Here is a 17,946-nt window from a genome sequence, read left to right as displayed (position 1 = left end):
ACTGCATCCCGGCCCCCAACAAACCCCGGTCACCTCAATTTCTGTTATGACCTGGGGATGGACATCACAACGTCAAGACCAGGCTCAGGAGGCCCCAGCCAGGAGCCTGTCCATCCCCCGCACATCGCTGTGCGCCTTCAGAAGTGGGTAACCTGTTTCATCTGAGCCCCACAGCAGCCTGGGTACAGGTGGCGTTTTTCCATCTGCTGAATGAGGAGCCAGGGCCCAGAGGGGAGGCCTTGCCCGGAGCCCCACGGCTCTTGCAGTTCAGCGGATCCAGGCAGCTTGGCCGACTTTAGAGCACACGCTCTTCCCCACCACAGCCTGGGCCCCAGAGCAGCGGCCAATGTCTACAGCAGGAAGAAGTGGAAGGTGGTGACAAGTTCTTCAGGAGGACCCTAGAGGCAGGTCAGAGGTGGGCAGGACCTCAGGATGGGCACTGGTAAGATGGCCCAAAGACCAGCCTCCCACGTGAGCCCCTTCTCCACCCTGACTCTGGCCTCATCACCCCTCATATGGACACTGCTCCAGGGCCCCCTTTTCTGACCCCCAGGCTCCCTTTTTCCAAAGCCCCTCCTTCCTCTATAGCCCCAGCCTGCAGGCTTTCCACGACCCAGAGGACAGAGCCAGGACCACTCTGTCTGACCTTCAAGGCCCCTCATGGTCTGGCCCTTCAGCCCCCTCTGCCCTGACATTCTGTTCCCAGCCCCTGCACTGGGCCCAGATGGGATGGGGCCCGTGCCGAGGGGGAGGGGCACAGACACGGGAGGCACACACACCGGCTTCTTTATTGGCAGAGTCTTAGAGACTCAGTAAGGCACGGAGCCCAGGAAGGGGACGGGGTGTCCTGGAGTACATGGTCAGGAATACCCGGGCCCCAGTGCTGGGCACCCCACCGCGGCGAGCACTCCTGCTCTCTGAGCAGCTCTCAGTGTTCCTCTCCTTCAGGACCCTCTCCTGGGGAGCCTTAGAACAACGGGCCCTTTTTTCCCAAGAGGGCAAGTGTGGGCGAATGGGGGTGAGGGGAAGGAGGAGGCAGCTCCATGGTCGGGGTGGGGGGGCAGTGGGAGGGAGGGGCCTGACGCTCCTCCTCCCTGAAGGCACTAAGAACAGAGGGGCCCAGCTCAGGGGCAAGTCCCGGAGGTGGGGCGGGCGCTCAGCCTGCGGTCACTGAGCCCCGAAGCACCAGGTGGGCTGGCTGCAGGGGGCTGCCTCAGCTGAAATCACGGTTGGGCAGGAGGAGGGGGGCTACCAGGGTCCACAGGTAGAGAAGCAGCCCTGCCCAGCTGGCACAGATCTTCACCCACACGGCGGTCCACGTGCTGATCATCTTCCGGGTCTCACTGGGTCTGGAACACACCATCATCCCAGTGAGCCTGGCCCCTGATGCTGTGACCTCAGTCCTGGCCCCGACCTTAGGATCCAGTTGCAACCCCTGACTTCACCCCTGGCTCTTATCCTGTAAACTCTAGCCCCGTCTCTGATATTTTTGACACTTGGCCTTAAGACCCTACATAGAGCTCATGGCCTTGTACCATACACCTGACCCTGACCTCAGTTCTAACCTTGACCCCAGTCCTAGGCATAATATTGTGACCTGATTCTGGTTGCTAACCTTATGATCCTAATTCTGTGGCTGCACTCCTGGTCCCTGACTTTGGGACCCGGAAGCTCCTGACTTTAGTCCTGACCTCTAATGTTGACTCTGACCTTCAATCCCATAACCCCATCCCTGATCTTATGACCACAGTTCTGATATTTCTGACCTCAATTTTGACCCTTGGCCCTGTGACCCCAGTTCTGGCCGCTAACCTAGTTACTCTGATCTTAGCTCCTTGACCTGGTCACTTCAATCCTGGCTTTCTGGACTTGTAACCCCAATTTTAACCAAATGGCCAAATTTGTTACTTTATATGGCCCCAATCCCAACTCTCGACTTCATGACTCCTGTTCTTGACCCTGTGACTTTGATTCTGACCCCATACCCTACTCTTAACCCTCAAACCATGAATCCCAAATCCAACCCCATAACCCAAATCACCACCCCTGATCTGTAAACCCGGTCTGCCCTGCACAGGTCCAGCCTCACCTCCCGTGATCCCCACTTCTCAGCACTTAGCGAAGGTACCAGCTACTGAGTGGACCAGGCACTGGCAGGGAAACTGGGGCACAGATGAGGCAGGCTCCCTGGAGGGTCCTAGAGAGACACCTCCATGCCCAAGTCTTAAACCCCAGCGCAGGGCTGGAGGGGAAGGGAAGTGGCACACGCACTGCGGACACTGCGGCTCCGTCCACGCACCTGTACCAGTTGGTGAGCGTCATCATGACATGCAGAGAGGCGAGCACCAGGCAGAAGTGGAAGAAGGAGTAGCTGTAGGTGACGCTGTCCTGCTCGTTGTCGAAGGCCCGGCCCTCGCAGACCGCCACCGGCTGCTGCTGCGTGGCTTCCAGCACAGGCGGGCACCCCTCCGTCTGCATCAGGCTGTTTACCTGCCGGTGGTCCGAGGAGCGCAGACTGGGGGAGGCGGGGGCAGGATGTGCGTGTGGCTGTCAGGCCGTCACCAATGAGATGGGTGGGTGGGCAGTGCCAGGGGCCTCACACACCACGGCATTGGCCGTGATGACCATGGGCACCAGGGTCCCAGAGCCTCGGGAGCCGGTGCCCTGGAGGTTAGGCCCTGGGCCCTGGAGTTAACAAACTGCCTTGACTCTCAACTCTACCCCTGCTCCCTGTGTGACCTGGGGCAAGACGCTTAACCTCTCTGAGCCTCTGATTCCTTGTCTGTAAATTCAGAGATAATAGTACCTCCCTTACAGGGTTGCTGGGAGGATTAAATGGAGTAATGGTGTTTGAAGCCCCTAGCACTGTGCCTGGCACAGAGTAGAAACCAAATAAACGGCCCCTGTTATTCTGGTTGTTTATTTGCCATTTCCACAAACACGTGTTGAGAACTTAGTACTGCAAAGGATCATACCAGTTACTACATTCATTAAAAATGTTCATAATAATGCTCATTTGCTGGTACATTTGTTTACCTTTTATTCATTTTACCTAAGTAGTATTACCACTGCCTCCCCTTTCTCTATGTTTATAATAAAGAGAGAATAATAGTAATGATTTTTGTCCTTGCTTTTCTACAATGAGGTCTTGATGTTTTTGACTACATTTAATAGTTTGAGACACATATACAATTTTGAAGATCCAACTTGTATCCTGAAAAAAGTGAACAAAGGCCTGGATTCCAGCCCATTCCGTCAAACTGAAAAATCACCCCTTGCTGAGCTTCAGTTGACCCCAATCACCAAATACTGTGCTGATATCTAGTGCACATGAGCCTAGATCTGGGCCATCTAGCTGGGGGCAAGAGCCATCATCAGTGGTCCCTGCTCTCGTGGCTGTTTATGCTTCGTTGCTTCCTGGGTTTTAAGAACTGTGCTAAGAACAGATGGGATCTGTGGGCTCTCCGAGGTGCAGCCCAGTGACTGAAGGTCAGGGAGGTGTGAGTATGAGAAGCATCAGGAAGCACAGCTCTGTGCCCACGTTGCAGATGAGGAGGGACAGAGCTCGGGGGAAGGGAAGTGAGCTCAAGCACCATGGCCACTGTGCACTCATGGCCTCGGACAAGTGGCTGCTCCTCACCAAGTCTCAGTCTCCTCATCTGTAAGATGGAGGTGACATGGGCCCTTCCAGATTGGAAAAGAAATCAAAGGAGAGGAAAAAGAAGAGAGATGTTTGTGAACTGCTCCAACTCAACTGGGAGAAAATGTTTTGAAAAAGGTGAAAACAAAACAAAATGTGAAACAGCCTCAAAATGTTCTAGCCCAGGAGCCTAGAAGCAGGTGTGCTGCTTACAGGCAAACGGGCACTGCCCAGGAAGGGTGACTGGGCGAGAAAAGGAGATCAGGGCAGAGGTGCAGACACACAAAGTGGCACCTGGAGAGATGCCGGGCCGCAGGGAGGCAATACCTGAGTCTGCCAGTGTCAACAATAAGTATACTTGATATCACCATCTGGTGACACAAAACAGCCACTCACAGCCAACCAGCTGTGCAAATATTAATAGTTCTTTGCAATAATAGCAAACACTTATTTGGCACCTACTACTTGCCAAGTTCTTTTCTAAGTGCCTTGTACATATTAACTCATCATAACTCTTCAACAATCCAATGAAGTAAGTAGTATTTTTATTCCTATTTTACAGATAAGGAAACTGAAGCACAGAAAGGTTGAGAGACTTGCCCAAGGTGCCAGGCTCAACTGCAGGCAATCTGGCTCAAGTCCACACTGATAAGCACTTGCTAAGACACCCCCTTAAAGAATGTGCTCTTAAGAGCACATGTGATCTTAAGAATGAGCTGCTCTTTCTCAAGGGACACTGTGGGGTCACAAGCCACCCTGGGCATTAGAGGTTATCATCCTTTAACTGAAAAGGAAGCTGAAGCTTGGAAAGGTGAAGCGGCCACACACAGGTGTGAGTGATAGAGCCTGGATCCGCTGGCCCCAGTCCAGGCTCCTGCCCTGGCACCACAGCTGCCTGCACCCGGCTGAGCTGGGCGCATGGCAGCCCGGGGTCAGGAAAGGCCTTGGGCCAGGAGGCAGGGTTCAGCCCCGCCTCCGCTGCCCAGTCACTCTGTGCCCTCTGAGGGGCTCAGTTTCCCCACCAGCACAGTGCAGGGGCTGGATGTGCTACCTGCTGAGCGCGCCTTCCAGCTTGGTGTCCCGGCTCCCACATCCCCCCGTCACTTGTGCCTCAGGGCTCCCAATCATGATTCCTTCCCAGAAACCAGCCCCCCACCCTACCTGATGAAGAGGGTGCACAGGATGAAGACGATGAGGCCCACGATGCTCGGTGCATCCCACCACTGGGTCTCGTAGCCCTCGGGGCCTGCCAGGACCGTCCCATTGCCAAAGTGGGTCAGCAGGTTGGGGTTGCATTTCCGGTCTGGGGATGGGAGCATGGTCACCCTCAGCCCACGCAGGCCAGGTCTGTAGCCAGGGAGCCCAGAGGATGGGCTCAGATGGACAGCCAAGGGACAGACAGACACACAACCAACCACTCAAGTCCCAGCGACAGCACTCAGCAGACAAAACAACAGTGACAGCTCCAGGAACAGATGGGGTCCTCCCACCTCCCTGAAGGACTAACTCTTGGAATGGGCTGGGAATGTCCCCGTCATCTTTGAGGGTCCCCAGCCCAGGAGGAAGACCAGGCCACCTGGAACCCAGGCCTCTACTCACCGGGGACATTGGATAAGGCCAACCAGGTGACAAACATGGTGTAGAGCGTGATGACCGAGGCCTGCAGCAGACCCGAGCTGGGCTGGGCATCCTGGCAAGAGCAGTCCACAGTGTGACTCCTGCCCAACCTGGGTACACCCCACCCCCACCCAGCCCAGCCACGCCCAACCGGGGGACCTCAGAAACCCCCACCACCCTAGGGCCATCCCACCCCACACCCTTCGGGAAAATATACCACCCGGGCCACCCACTGCCACCTCGCCCACCCAAAGGTAGAGTCCTAATTTTTTCTCTTAACAGATTAACCCGACTTGTTCCCCAGCTGAGAATCCTTCAAAGGCAGCACTTCTTCACACTCTGAATTAAAGCCCTCCTTCGTTTACCCCATCTGCATCTTCATCCGACAGCCCTCCCTGCTGACTACTCCCCAAACGTGGTGGCCACCTCTCTGGAACCTGCCAAATCCTCTCCAACCTCAGGGTCTTTGCACTCGCCCTGCCCTCTCCCTGACATCTTCCTCCCCCATATCTCTGCACCAGCAGTGTCTTTATATTCAGGCTTCAGCTCAAACAGGACCCCTCAAAAGGCTCTGAAAACCCTGACTGCAGCAGACCCCGGCCCTGCCTGCCCACCTCCCTTTTAGCCCATACCCTCTTTTATTTTCCACATAGCACTTATTCTCCAAAATTACTTCACCTGGCCTCGTCTCCTATCGGTTGTTCTTTCCCACTCCTCACCACACAGACACACTTGAAAATATGAATCTGAACTCTATGATTAGGAGCACAGTCTCTGGAGCCAGTCTGCCTGGGTTCAAATCCCAGCTCCACCCCTTACTAGCCGTGTGACCTTAGGCAAGTCTCTTTACTCCTTTAAGCCTCTGTTTCCTCATCTGGAAAGCGGGGATGATGATGGTGCAAGGACTAAATAACATGACAGATGTCATTAACTGTTAGCTATTATTATTCCTCCTCTTCCTCACAGCTGTATCCCCAACATCTAGAAGAGTGCCTGGTACACAGTGGATGCTCAAGAGGTATTTGCTGAATGAATACTGATTGCTGTGTGACCTGGAACAGAGGCATCACCCTCTCTGGGCTTCCGTTTTCTTACTGGGAAATGGAAGCTCTGGCCAGAAGGGAGATTCCCAACCTTTCTGCTAAGGACCCCCAAAGGCTATCTAAGCTACCTTTGAAACACCTGGTGGGCTGATATCCCAAACTGTGAAATACCACTGGACTCAGAAGGCTTCCCTTCTGAAGAACAAGTGATTACCTTAGGAGCTCCCACCCATCATCCCAGATAGTCTGGGGCTGGAAACTGTGAAATTGCACCTTCTAACACCACTTCTTGAGGTGTCTAGGAATCATCACTCGGTGACCCTTCCTAATGTTCTCCTGATTTGCATGAAAACAATGATGAAATCAAAATAATGATAACAATAGCCAATGTCTGATGGATATGCCAGGCACTGTTCTAAGTGTTCATTGTTCTAATATCTGTATGCCAGGCACTGTTCTAAGTGTTCATAAACATGGTCTCAATCTTGAGAATAACTCCAAACAGTGTTATTATTCCCATTTTACATTTGAGACGAAAGAGGCACAGAGCGGTTAAGGCACTTTCCCAAAGACAGCCAGCATATAAACGCGAGAGTCAAGACTCTAACCCAGGGAGGCTGACTTGGGAGCCCACACTCTTGGCCCAAGCCTCTGTGACTGACAGCCCTGGCCCTAGGACTCCAAGGTTCCCCAAGGTCCCACACACCGAGGAGCCTGGTTTCAGGCTGGGCAGAGACAGGTAGGCTCACCTGGACCTTGGGCAGGACAGCGACTATGGATACGCAGAAACAGAAAATGAGGTTGAGGCTGATGAAGACCTTGCCCTCGTAGCAGGCGCCGGGCTGGGTGTAGTAGATGAACAGCAGTGCCACGGCCACGATTGACAGTGCGTAGAAGAGGAGGGTGAAGAAGAAGAGGCCTGGGAGGGAGGGGCAGCGGCAGGTGGGTCAGGAGGTGCAAGGACCCCCATCCCTTGTCGAGCAGTGCACTGGGTCTCAGGCCCCAACTTCCTCCTCCAAGGAGTGTCTACTAAACTTCGGTCCCTGGGGGCTTCCCTGGTGGCGCAGTGGTTAAGAATCCGCCTGCTAATGCAGGGGACACGGTCCGAGCCCTGGTCTGGGAAGATCCCACATGCAACTAAGCCTGTGCGCCACAACTACGAGCCTGCGCTCTAGAGTCCGTGAGCCACAACTACTGAGCCCGTGCACCACAACTACTGAAGCCCATGTGCCTAGAGCCCGTGCTCTGCAACAAGAGAAGTCACCGCAATGAGAAGCCCGCACACCGCAATGAAGACAAAGCCCGCGCACAGCAACGAAGACCCAACGCAGCCAAAAAGAATTAAAATAAATAAATTTATTAAAAACAAAAAAACTTCCATCCCTCGCCCAGGGTTTGTGAGCTCCTGCCCCACCCTGAACTAAAATGATTCACTTGCCGCAAAAAAGGTCACCATAAAAATAAAGACAATGAATAGAGGGGACTTCCCTGGTGGTGCAGTGGTTAAGAATCCGCCTGCCAATGCAGGGGACACGGGTTCGAGCCCTAGTCCGGGAAGATCCCACATGCTGTGGAGCAACTAAGTCCGTGCGCCACAACTACTGAAGCCCGCGTGCCTAGAGCCTGTGCTCCGCAACAAGAGAAGCCACCGCAATGAGAAGCCTGCACGCGGCAACGAAGAAGAGTAGCCCCCCCTCGCCGCAACTAGAGAAAGCCCGCGCACAGCAACAAAGACCCAATGCAGCCAAAAAAAAAGACAGTGAATAGAGAACAGTCTTTCAAAAAGTGAACTAGACGCCTGGTGATCAGGGAGGTGTGAAAATCAAATCAACCTTGAAGAGCGCCTTTCTTCTTGATCAATTCAGAAGAGCTGAAAAGGGACCCGTTCTGCCACTGGGGTTTCAATGACCAGGTGTCATTCGTGGCTCGCCCTGCAGGGGTCGCTCAACCAGATCCCTGTGAACTCCCCAGTGCAGCTCTCATCTGACCCCACCTCAGCCCTCAGCCACCCCGGGTTGGCGGCCCCTGCCACACACCCTTCCCTCCACGTGACACGGAAGCTCAGTTCCTGCCCTAAGGCTGCCTCCTGCCTTAGGAGGCAGCTCGAGATGCCCTCCAGGCCGTCGTCCAGCTTCAGGGAACACCACCACCCCCTCCCCCGACTCCTCAGGTAGCCCAGCCCCCTCGTGAGGCCGTTGGGTGGCACTGACCTGCATACCAGGCGCGGCAGTCGCTCTTCTCAGCCTTGTTCAGCCACCGCTGGTTCCAGGAGTGCGCAAAGTCGATAAGCAGCAACAGCTGGACGAGGAGGAAGACGAAGGAGCCCGCGACACCAAAGTAGAACCAGACTAGGCAGGCAGAGGGGAGGGAGGCAAGGGGGTCCAGCCGTGGCGCAGCAGCCCCTGGGTCTGGGTCTCTTCTCACGCTCACTTTTATACATTCGACAGTCATTTGTGCCACACCCTGCACTGGGGACACTGAGAAGCAGCAAAGTCCCCGCCCTCAGGAGCCCCTGGCCACGCACAGAGATGCCTTGTGTCAGGGTGTAGGTCGGGGTCAAGGGGGGTTCCCTCCAACCCCGAGTTGCCCAAAGGCCATGTGGCCAAGCACCAGAGTCCTGTCTCCTGGGTGGGAGGCAATGACCCAGCCAGCAGTCTGGGGTCTGTGTGCAAAGGAGCCCCCAGCACGCTCATCCTTCTTGGTAGCCCCCGTCCCTCCCCGCCAGGGCCACCTACTGTCGGAGAAGGAGCCGTCAGGGATGTAGAAGGCGCCCACGGTGATGCCCACGAAAACCAGGAATTTAAAGAACCAAAACCTATGGTGGGGAAAGGGGTAGGACAGACAAGAAAGCTGAGTAGGGGGAGAGAAAAAGCCTGGACCCCCAGAACCCCACCCCTGAAGAGCAGGTACTGGGAGAGGTGAGAGAGATTTCCTGATGGTCTGACAGGCACAGAAAGTCTGTCCTGGCCCTAGAAAAAGCCCCGAGGGGCAGAGGGAAGGACCAGTGATGGGTGAGGATGGTCACCCGGGTTCTAACCCCAACTGTGTCACTAAATTGGTGCGTGGCCTGAGGGATGCTGTTGCCTTTTCTGAGCTTTATTTCCTCATCTGAGAAACGGGAACTACTAAATGAGCTGACCTCTGAGGGCTGTGCCGTGCCCTCCTGGCTTCAGCGGCTCCTGAGTCTGAGGATTAGGGTCTGGAGATTGCTGGAGACAGGCAGAGGATGGGGAAAACCACAGCGGGAGGGGCCCAGGGTGCAGGTGGGACCCCTCCTCACCCGTTCTGGATGGCAGCCCTGGGGTCCCGGCTGCTGCGCACACAGGTCATGAGCAGGGTGAAAAGGAAGAAGAAGGCCGCCATAGCAAAGCACATACGGTAGACGGCACGGTGGCCGAGCAGGGAGCCACAGTCGATGTGGCCCTGCAGGACGACGGGGGACCTGGCCGCCTCCTCACACACCCAGGGCAGCTGTGGAGACAGACGGAACAGCTGGAAGACCCCACCCCACCCAGAACCCGGGCTGACTCTGCCCAGGCCGCCAGGCAGGAGGCTCTCCCAGCAGGGCCACCCGAGCCTCCCACCTCCACCCATGGCCCATCTCCATTCCCACCCACCTCTGCGGCTGAAGCCCTATGAGTGAGCCCCCCAGGGACAAACGGAAGGCATGGCACGGTCCAGGGCAGGATTTCCCAAAGTGCTCTCCACCCACCAGCTACATCAGAATCCCCGGAGGTTCCCCTCTCCTACAGAACTAGAGTCTCTAAGGCAGGGTCTGAGATTCTGCATGACGAGCACACTTCCCAGGGAATTCATGCTCTGTATACACTAGTATGTCAGAACCTCTGGCCTAACTATCCCACTGGCTATGAAACACTGAGAGGAAGGGAAGACTTAGGACCCTCAAACTGGGCTTATGCATTAAAGCGGGGAGAGCTTACCCTGGGCCAGTGTCTGGCGGGGATGGCGATAATGATTCATGAGACTTCCCGAGGGGACCAAGGCTTATGAGAAACAATAAGGCTCAAACCCTCCTCCCAACATGAAGAAACGACCCTCCATCCTCAAGCTTGGATCATCGGTGCGCTGGCACTCCTGCCCACCTCTTGATCAGCTGGGCCCCCAAGCCTGGGCCCCCTGGTAGCTGAGCCTTTGCCAGAGGCCAGGTCCCGCAGGTGGCTCACCTTGTAGAGCTGGCCCTCCACACCGGGACTCTGCATGATGACGGACACCAGCACCCCCAGGAAGAGGAAGGCCGTGAAGATGAGGCGGCTCAGTGTGGAGCTGTGGCTGCAGGGGCAGCAGCTGCACAGGATGCAGGGGGCAGAGCCGCAGAGGCAGGACGCCTGCGGGGAGGCCAGGATGGCGCCTTACTCTCTGGTCTCCTCTCCCCTTCCCCGCCCAAGCACGCAGCATCCACCCACTGCCCGCTGCCTGTTCAGTATCTCCAAACCTACGCAGAGACTGCCTGTGCCACACCACGAAGGGACGCCTCTTCCCCCGATGTCACCCCATCTAACTTTCAAGCCCAAGGGAGAGGCCAAGGAAACCAAGGCTGGGAGAGGCTGGGTCCCACAAGGACACACAGCCAGTAAGCAACAGAACCCAGATTCAAACCTGGATCTATCTCAGATGTTACTGTGGCTTCGGAGAGAGAGCTGGGGTCACAGTGCTTCTTACTTAGGAGGAGGCAGAGTGGAAAAAAAAAATCCAGAAGGCCAGCTCTTTCACTGATTAGCTATGTGACCTTATACAGCTCACTCAAGCTCTCTGGACCTCAGTCTCCTCTTCCATAAAATGGGAATCGTAACAGTACCTGCTTCTCACATAGCAGTTCTAAGAATGAAATACTGTAGGGATTTTATTTTATTTTTTAATTTTTAATTTTTTGGCTGCGCTGCGCAGCACGCAGGATCTTAGTTTCCGACCAGGGATCTAACCCTCACCCCCTGCAGTGGAAGTGCAGAGTCTTAACCACTGGACCGCCAGGGAAGTCCAGTAGGGATTTTAAATTGTAACTCCCTGGTAATTCCCTGGCAGTCCAGTGGTTAGGACTCCGTGCTTTCACTGCCGAGGGCCCAGGTTCAATCCCTGGTCGGGGAACTAAGATCCCGCAAGCCTCGCAGCACGACCAAAAAAAATTGTAACTCACTCAGGCTCCCTTTCTCCCTTCCCTGCTTTATTTTTCTCTGTAGGACTTACTACCACCTGATTGGCTTCATAGTTTACTCGTGTTGCCTGCCTCTCATTGCTAGCATGCAAGCTCCACCAGGGCAAGGGGTTTTGTCTGTTTTGTTCACCATGGTATTCCCAGAGGTGGGAACTGTGCCTGGCACATCATCGGGAGCTCAGTGACTATCTGCCGAACAAATGTAAAGTGTCTGGCATCGTACCAGACGTATGTTAAGACCTCAAAAAACAGCAAGTGCTGATAAATCAACATCTGTTGAATGAATGGAATGAAGAATATGAGTGGCTGTGACTTCCCGCTCTGGGGCTGCACCAGTTTGGGACAGCAGAGGCGTCCAACCCTTTCTGTCTCCAGCTCCTCTGCCCTCTGTCAGACCCTCCCTCCCTAGGGCTGGCTGAAATCACTTAGGGGCTGGTGATGCCACACCTTTCGTAGCTGTAGACTCATCCCTTGGGAGCCAGTTCTACAGCCCAGACTTGGAGGAAGTGGGCCCACATCCAGATACATCTGGTTCACTGTTTCTCTTCCCCCAAACAGCCCTGACTCCTCATTCAGGTATTTAAGAGTCTGGAGGGCAAGAAAGACACAGGCTCTGCCATCCTGGATCCCCCCGCTGCTTCTGGAGCTTCCTTGGAGTTGTTCATACATTCCGATCCCCACTCCACCTTTGGGGATCACTCCTACCACAACCTCTTCCTATAGAAATACCAGCCCACGGGAGTAAAGGCAGACACGTGCGCACACACGTACACAGGGAAGTCCATTGTGACACTGTTCACACGAGGAAAATAATAGGGGAAAGCTGAAAATAACTAAATATCCATCATTACATCGTGGTACATCATGGCACATCGTGATCCCTAAGAGAGATCTCTCTGCTGAATGGAGCAGATGTGTTGGTAACACTTAAATGGGTATATACAACTAAATATAGTTAAATATAAATTATACCCCAGTAAAGTTGATTTTCATTATCAAAAAAAAAAATTTTTAATTAAGAAAAAAACTAAAACAGGCACGAAGCTTTAGGTTGTATGAGCTTATTAGACTATCAGGAAACTGCAAATGACCCCATTGCCCAACACCAGGGGACAGTGGTGGCCCACTGACTCCATGGAATGTTACAGAGGCAGGAAAGATGAAAGCCACTAGACTGACAGCAGCACAGGCTATGCTTGTGATGCAATGTGAAGGGCCAAGGCAAGCTACAAACAAAGTTCCCGCACTCAGATTACAACACCCCCTCCACAAATGCACTCAGGGGAAAGGCAGCAATGGAAAAGCGCCAGAAATAAGAGCGGTGGAATCTTAGCACCAGCCATGTTCTCAGAATGGAGAACTCAGAACTCAGGAGCCCTGGGTCTGAGAGTCTTTAAGCTGCAAGTTTCCGTGGCACCCCATAACTGGCTGAGCCACCCTAGCACTAGACCAAACACAGGAGAGAAGAGGTCAGCCCACGACTACTCAAAGCATACTTCCTTCCCCCATGCAGTGTGAAGAGGAGAGGGCCCTGTCTTGACTCTGCCACCAGCTGGCAGTATGACCTTAGACAAGTGGGACTCAGTTTCCTCAGCCATAAAATGGGCCTCTGGGCAGGGCAGTGAGGTGGCTTGGAGCCCATCAGACAGCCCTGGGTTTCACCAGCTTCCCCATTCCTCGAATGTGGTCTCCAGCACTTTACCACCGGCGGGAGCTTACAGAGCAGCCGCTGCACGCCAGCTTCATGCTATCTAAGTCCCACTGATCCCTCCTGACATGCTGAGAGGCAGGTGCTGTTGTTCTCTCCACTTTACAGACAAGGAGAGAGGTCCTCAGTCATGCTGCTGAGAAGAGGCCAAGCCAGGACCAAGACCAATCGGTCTGAGCCAAAGGCCTTTCACACTCCCTCGACTGTAGAAGGTCCTCCTTAAATATCTGCTGACCGTCCAACTCACCATGTGCTGGCTTGGCTGGTGACTCCCATCCCTAGTGGGCCCATCTTATCTCCTCCTGGCCAGGACTCACCTTCAGCCCAGTCCAAATGCTGACCAAGAGAGCGACTTTTGTCCCCTTCCTGCCCTGACCAAGAGGCAGATGCAAATGCGTCACAGCAGGAGGAACAAAAGTCTTCCCCACCGACCCATGTATGCCAAAATGTTCCCTCTAAAGATGCCTGGCAACCCCCCATTAGAACTTCACTCCTGTGGGGCAATGTCCATTGAAACAGGTTGTTATTGGTATCCAGTAGTGCCCAACTGTACCACTTAATACTGTGTGGCTGTGGGGAAATCATCTTCCCTCTCTGATCCAGCTTCCTCAGCTGTGAAATGGGGATAATATTCACTGCTTCATTGGGGTCGTTGTGAAGATTAAATGAAAGGGTATATACGAAGCACTCACTACACTGCTGGGCCTGGGCTACCACTGGACAGCTCTGGGCTGTGAGCTCTGGGCCTACAGTAAGCACTCAGTAAACGGCAGCTATTGTCAGTATCATGACCTGTAAAATAGGATAACTATGTCATGGGGTTGGCGGGTGGGGTGGGTAATGAGATGGCAGGGGTGAAGGGCTCAGCACAGCACCTGGCATGCAGTAAGTACTCAGTAAATGTCAGAGGTCAGAACGCCAAGGGGAGGCCGCTGACCCGAGGGGCAGGTCCCTTGCAGATACTCCCTAAGCGAACCTCCTGATTCCACTCTGTGCCAACCCTATCCCTCAGCATCCAGGATGTGAAGGGAGGGAAGGTGTGGGCAGAAGCCTAGACCAGGAATCAGATTTTAACCCTGACTGTGCAGTTCCTCCTCCTTTCACTGTGCAACCTTAGGCAAGTCGGCTAACCTCTCTGGGCTGCAGCTTCCTCATCTGTAAACTGGGGGTTGGAGCAGGCCTGTCAGGTGCCTTCTGACTCAGCACTGTAGGAGTCTGACTCAGAGACCAGCAACTGGCTCCAGAGGGAATTCTCCACCCACCTTTTTAAGATGATAATAACAATAGCTCCTATTTGGAGCACTTACTCTATGCCAGGAACAGGGCGGGGCACTTTTAAATCTTCCCAGTATCATTATGAGGGAGGTAGACAGGGAGACAGAGACACAGAGAAATGGCAGGTCTCCCTTCAACACTCCCCCCACCCCCAGGATAGCCCAGCCTGATGAAATTCTGGTCAACTCCAAGGAAACTCTCCCTCCCCCATCAGGAAGCAAACCCTTTCTGGCCAGAGCCCCAGCCCAAACCTTGGTTTCACTGGGCAGGGAGGGATCTCAGGGACCAGCTCTTGATTCCCCCTCCAGCGGGTATGCACACACACACACACACACACACACACAAACACACACACACACACCCTTCACAGATGGGGAAATAGAGGCCCAGGGAGGACAAGAGTCCAGGAACCCACTATGTAGCCTCTCTGTGCAGATATCATTCTCCAAAAATGGCTGTAAAGTAAATCTCTAGATCCCCCAGCTGTCCGCCCCTACACCCCCATCCTAACACACTCACACAAATCAGGGACAAAGGAAACTAAGTCTGGGATTCAGCGGCCACCAGACTCCCCCTCCTTCCTCTCCGCTCATCTTTGTGTGGGGCAGAGGGGGAGGGGGCTGCCTGAATGAACCTCAGATTTAGTGAAGGAAAGAGGGAAGGGAGAGGGGGCTGGGAAAGGAGAAAAGAGAAGGGGCCTCCCAGCCGGGGTCTGGCGGACGCTCCTCCCCTCTGCTGGCTGCTCCCCAGGTCCCCGAGCAGACGACCAGGTAATCCCTCCCACACACACACCCCAACCTCCCTCAGTTCCTGGGTTTTCCCACCCAGAGTTGGGCCGATGGCGGTGGTAACCCGCACCCCTCACTCAAGACCGGCTTAGAAAGGCAAAGGAGGCCTCCTCCCCACCCCCAACTTCGGCTCTGGGGCCCAGAGGGCAAGGGTCTGGGGTTCATTGGGGAAGTGCCCAGGAATTAGCCTGAGCCAGACTGAACGAAGCAGAGACAAGACACAGAGAGACTGATAGACCGGACGGGCAGACAGACCCCGGCGGACAGACAGGGAACCGTCTAGACAGACAATGACAGATGGAGAGGCTTCGGACAGACAAAGACAGTCGGACAAACGAACGGACAGATATCAGGCACACACAAATGGACAAACTGAGGCAGACGGGTAGGGACAGAAAGACCAACTGACAGATTGCCAGAGAAACAGAGAAGGACACACGGCAGAGAGGGACAGGGACCGGCAGGCCACACAAAGAGAGCGTCCGGGAGGGAAACCAGAGGAGCACTGCCAGGACGACTCCAAGCTGAGCCAGCTGGGGCCGCAGCGCCCACCCCCGCCCCGGGCTCTGGGCCTCAGTCGCCCCAGTTCCCTGGAGGGGCGCCCGCCCAGGACACCCCCTCCCCCGCCCGAGCGCGCCCCACCCCCTCCCCCGCGGTAACCCGATCCCCGGACACCAGCTGTCCCCGGCGCCCGCGGGCCCGGGATGGGGGCGGGGGAAGTCGGTGAGAGGGGGGACCCGAGGGGCGAGGAGGCGGGGTGCGGGCCCAGAAAGACAAGTTTGGAGGAAGGAAAAAGAAGAAACTATTTGGAGGAAGAAAGGACAAAAGTGCGAGGCCGAAGAAGGGGCAGACGGCGGGGGCGGGCGCCGGGGGCGGGACTCACGCAGCTGAGCAGGGAGCAGGCGCCCAGACAGGCCCCCATGGCGGCGGCGGCGCGGGGCGCAGGGCGCGGGCAGAGGGGCGCTGGATCCTGTCGGGCTCCTGGCGCCGCGGGCTGGCCCCGCCCTCAGCCCCGCCCCGGCCCGGCCCCGCCCCGCCCTACCTGCCGGAACCGCTCGCCGCCTTCCGGCGGCGCTCGGGGCCTCCCGGGACTCACCTGGGCCAGGTGCGGCAGGTGGGACCTTAGGGAAAGTGGAGGTACTGGGGATTCCAGCGGCCGCGCGAGCCGCGCAACTGGGCTGGTGTCCGGGTCCAAAGTGATGGTTTGGAAATAGTGAGACCTGGGTTCGAGTGCCGACGAGGCCGCGATGCGACCTCACAGCACTTCCCCCGGACCCCCACCGCAGGGGACAGAAGCCAAGAGATGGTCACCCCTGACTCCTCGGCGCTTGGCACGGAGCCTCTGCCCAATACGTAAGCCTTGAATGATGAATGACTGGACAAAGGAATGGGCAAGTCACTTCACCTCTCTGAGCCTCAGTTTTCCCATCTGTAAAGTGAGGATACCTACCTCAAAGGGCTGTTACAACACATAGGAGATGCTTGCCAAGTGTGAGCTCCCTGTGCCTGTTACTTCTAAGACCCCGCCTCGCACTCTTTCATCTGTCCTCTCCTCCATCCACCTGTTCTTTAAGCTCTACTGACTCCTGTCTTGGGCCACATGCTCCCTAGAGCCACCCGGCTCATCGCTCCCCAGGGATGCCCGAACCTGGCCCCCAGCTAAGGAGGTCAGAAGGGGTGGGTGGGTCACATTCCTGCCAGACCGTCCCCCAGAGGTAGGTGGGAGAGACCCAGAAGTAGGGCTCTGTAATCACTCTCGGTTCACCCTCCAGCCCACTCCTCACTCAGCCGTAGATGGGATAATGTTAGGGAAGGAAATCTGCATGTATGGACATATATACACTACCAAATGTAAAATAGATAGCTAGTGGGAAGCAGCCGCATAGCACAGGGAGATCAGCTCAGTGCTTTGTGACCACCTAGAGGGGTGGGATAGGGAGGGTGGGAGGGAGGGAGATGAAAGAGGGAAGAGATATGGGGATATATGGATATATACAGCTGATTCACTTTGTTATAAAGCAGAAACTAACACGCCATTGTAAAGCAATTATACTGCAATAAAGATGTTTTAAAAAAAAAAAAAAGCTGACCCCGCAGCCAAAGATCCTACCTGACTGCATCCTTGGTGATTCATGGGGCGCCAGGCTTAGCCATTCATTGTGCCAGGACTGTTCCACAAACATACCCTACACTTTCCCTCCTCCACACTTTTGCACACAGGATACCCTCCCCCTGGAAAGTCCTTCTCTTTATCCCCCTCTCTACCCTTCAAAGCCTTGCTCACAATCTCATATCTTTTTGGTGAAGAGAACCACCCTTCCCCCAAAACCACTACCTGGCCCCATTAGAAATAAATATCCTCCTGCTTCCCTGTGTTTCTACAACACGGGACCCCTTTACAGCCCCACAAATAACTAAAGTTACCACACATCTCAAGCTTATACCAAACTCTTTCACCTACATGGTCCCATTCAAGCCCTATAGTAACCCTGAGAAGTAGATTAACTCCTACTCCATTCCATTTTACAGATGAGGAAACAGGTTCAAAGAAGTAAAGTAACGTGCTAGATGTAAACTGAGCACTGAATAAACATCAGCTATGACTATTGTGGTTAGTTATTATTGCTGCTCAAAGCCACACAGCTCAGAAGGGCAGAGCTAGAAGACCACCCAATCTGGCCCTGATCTCAGAACCCAAGGCCTGT

At 54.9% G+C, this 17,946-nt stretch overlaps 1 protein-coding gene across 1 annotated transcript; it reads right to left on the bottom strand.

The window, feature by feature from the left end:
- Nucleotides 1–769: 769 nt before the first annotated feature.
- Nucleotides 770–16,240, bottom strand: SERINC2 (serine incorporator 2). Its single transcript, XM_059917713.1, has 10 exons — nt 16,125–16,240; nt 10,485–10,646; nt 9,581–9,771; nt 9,036–9,115; nt 8,511–8,648; nt 7,050–7,219; nt 5,240–5,330; nt 4,802–4,943; nt 2,300–2,515; nt 770–1,349 (listed from the first exon to the last, which is right to left on the bottom strand). The coding sequence occupies exons 1-10, from the start codon at nt 16,161–16,163 to the stop codon at nt 1,214–1,216; spliced, it is 1,365 nt and encodes a 454-aa protein (XP_059773696.1). The 5' UTR covers nt 16,164–16,240; the 3' UTR covers nt 770–1,213.
- Nucleotides 16,241–17,946: the final 1,706 nt, after the last annotated feature.

This window comes from Balaenoptera ricei, chromosome 1, assembly GCF_028023285.1.
Source record: "Balaenoptera ricei isolate mBalRic1 chromosome 1, mBalRic1.hap2, whole genome shotgun sequence".
NCBI lineage: Eukaryota > Metazoa > Chordata > Mammalia > Artiodactyla > Balaenopteridae > Balaenoptera > Balaenoptera ricei.
This window is presented reverse-complemented; position numbering and strand designations above follow the sequence as displayed.

Coding starts and splice junctions, on each gene's coding strand:
- SERINC2 (XM_059917713.1), bottom strand. CDS start 16,163: ATGGGGGCCTGTCTGGGCGCCTGCTCCCTGCTCAGCTGC. Junction 9,772..10,484: donor TGGAGGGCCAGCTCTACAAG/GTGAGCCACCTG, acceptor CTGTCTCCACAG/CTGCCCTGGGTGTGTGAGGA. Junction 9,116..9,580: donor AGGGCTGCCATCCAGAACGG/GTGAGGAGGGGT, acceptor TCCCCACCATAG/GTTTTGGTTCTTTAAATTCC.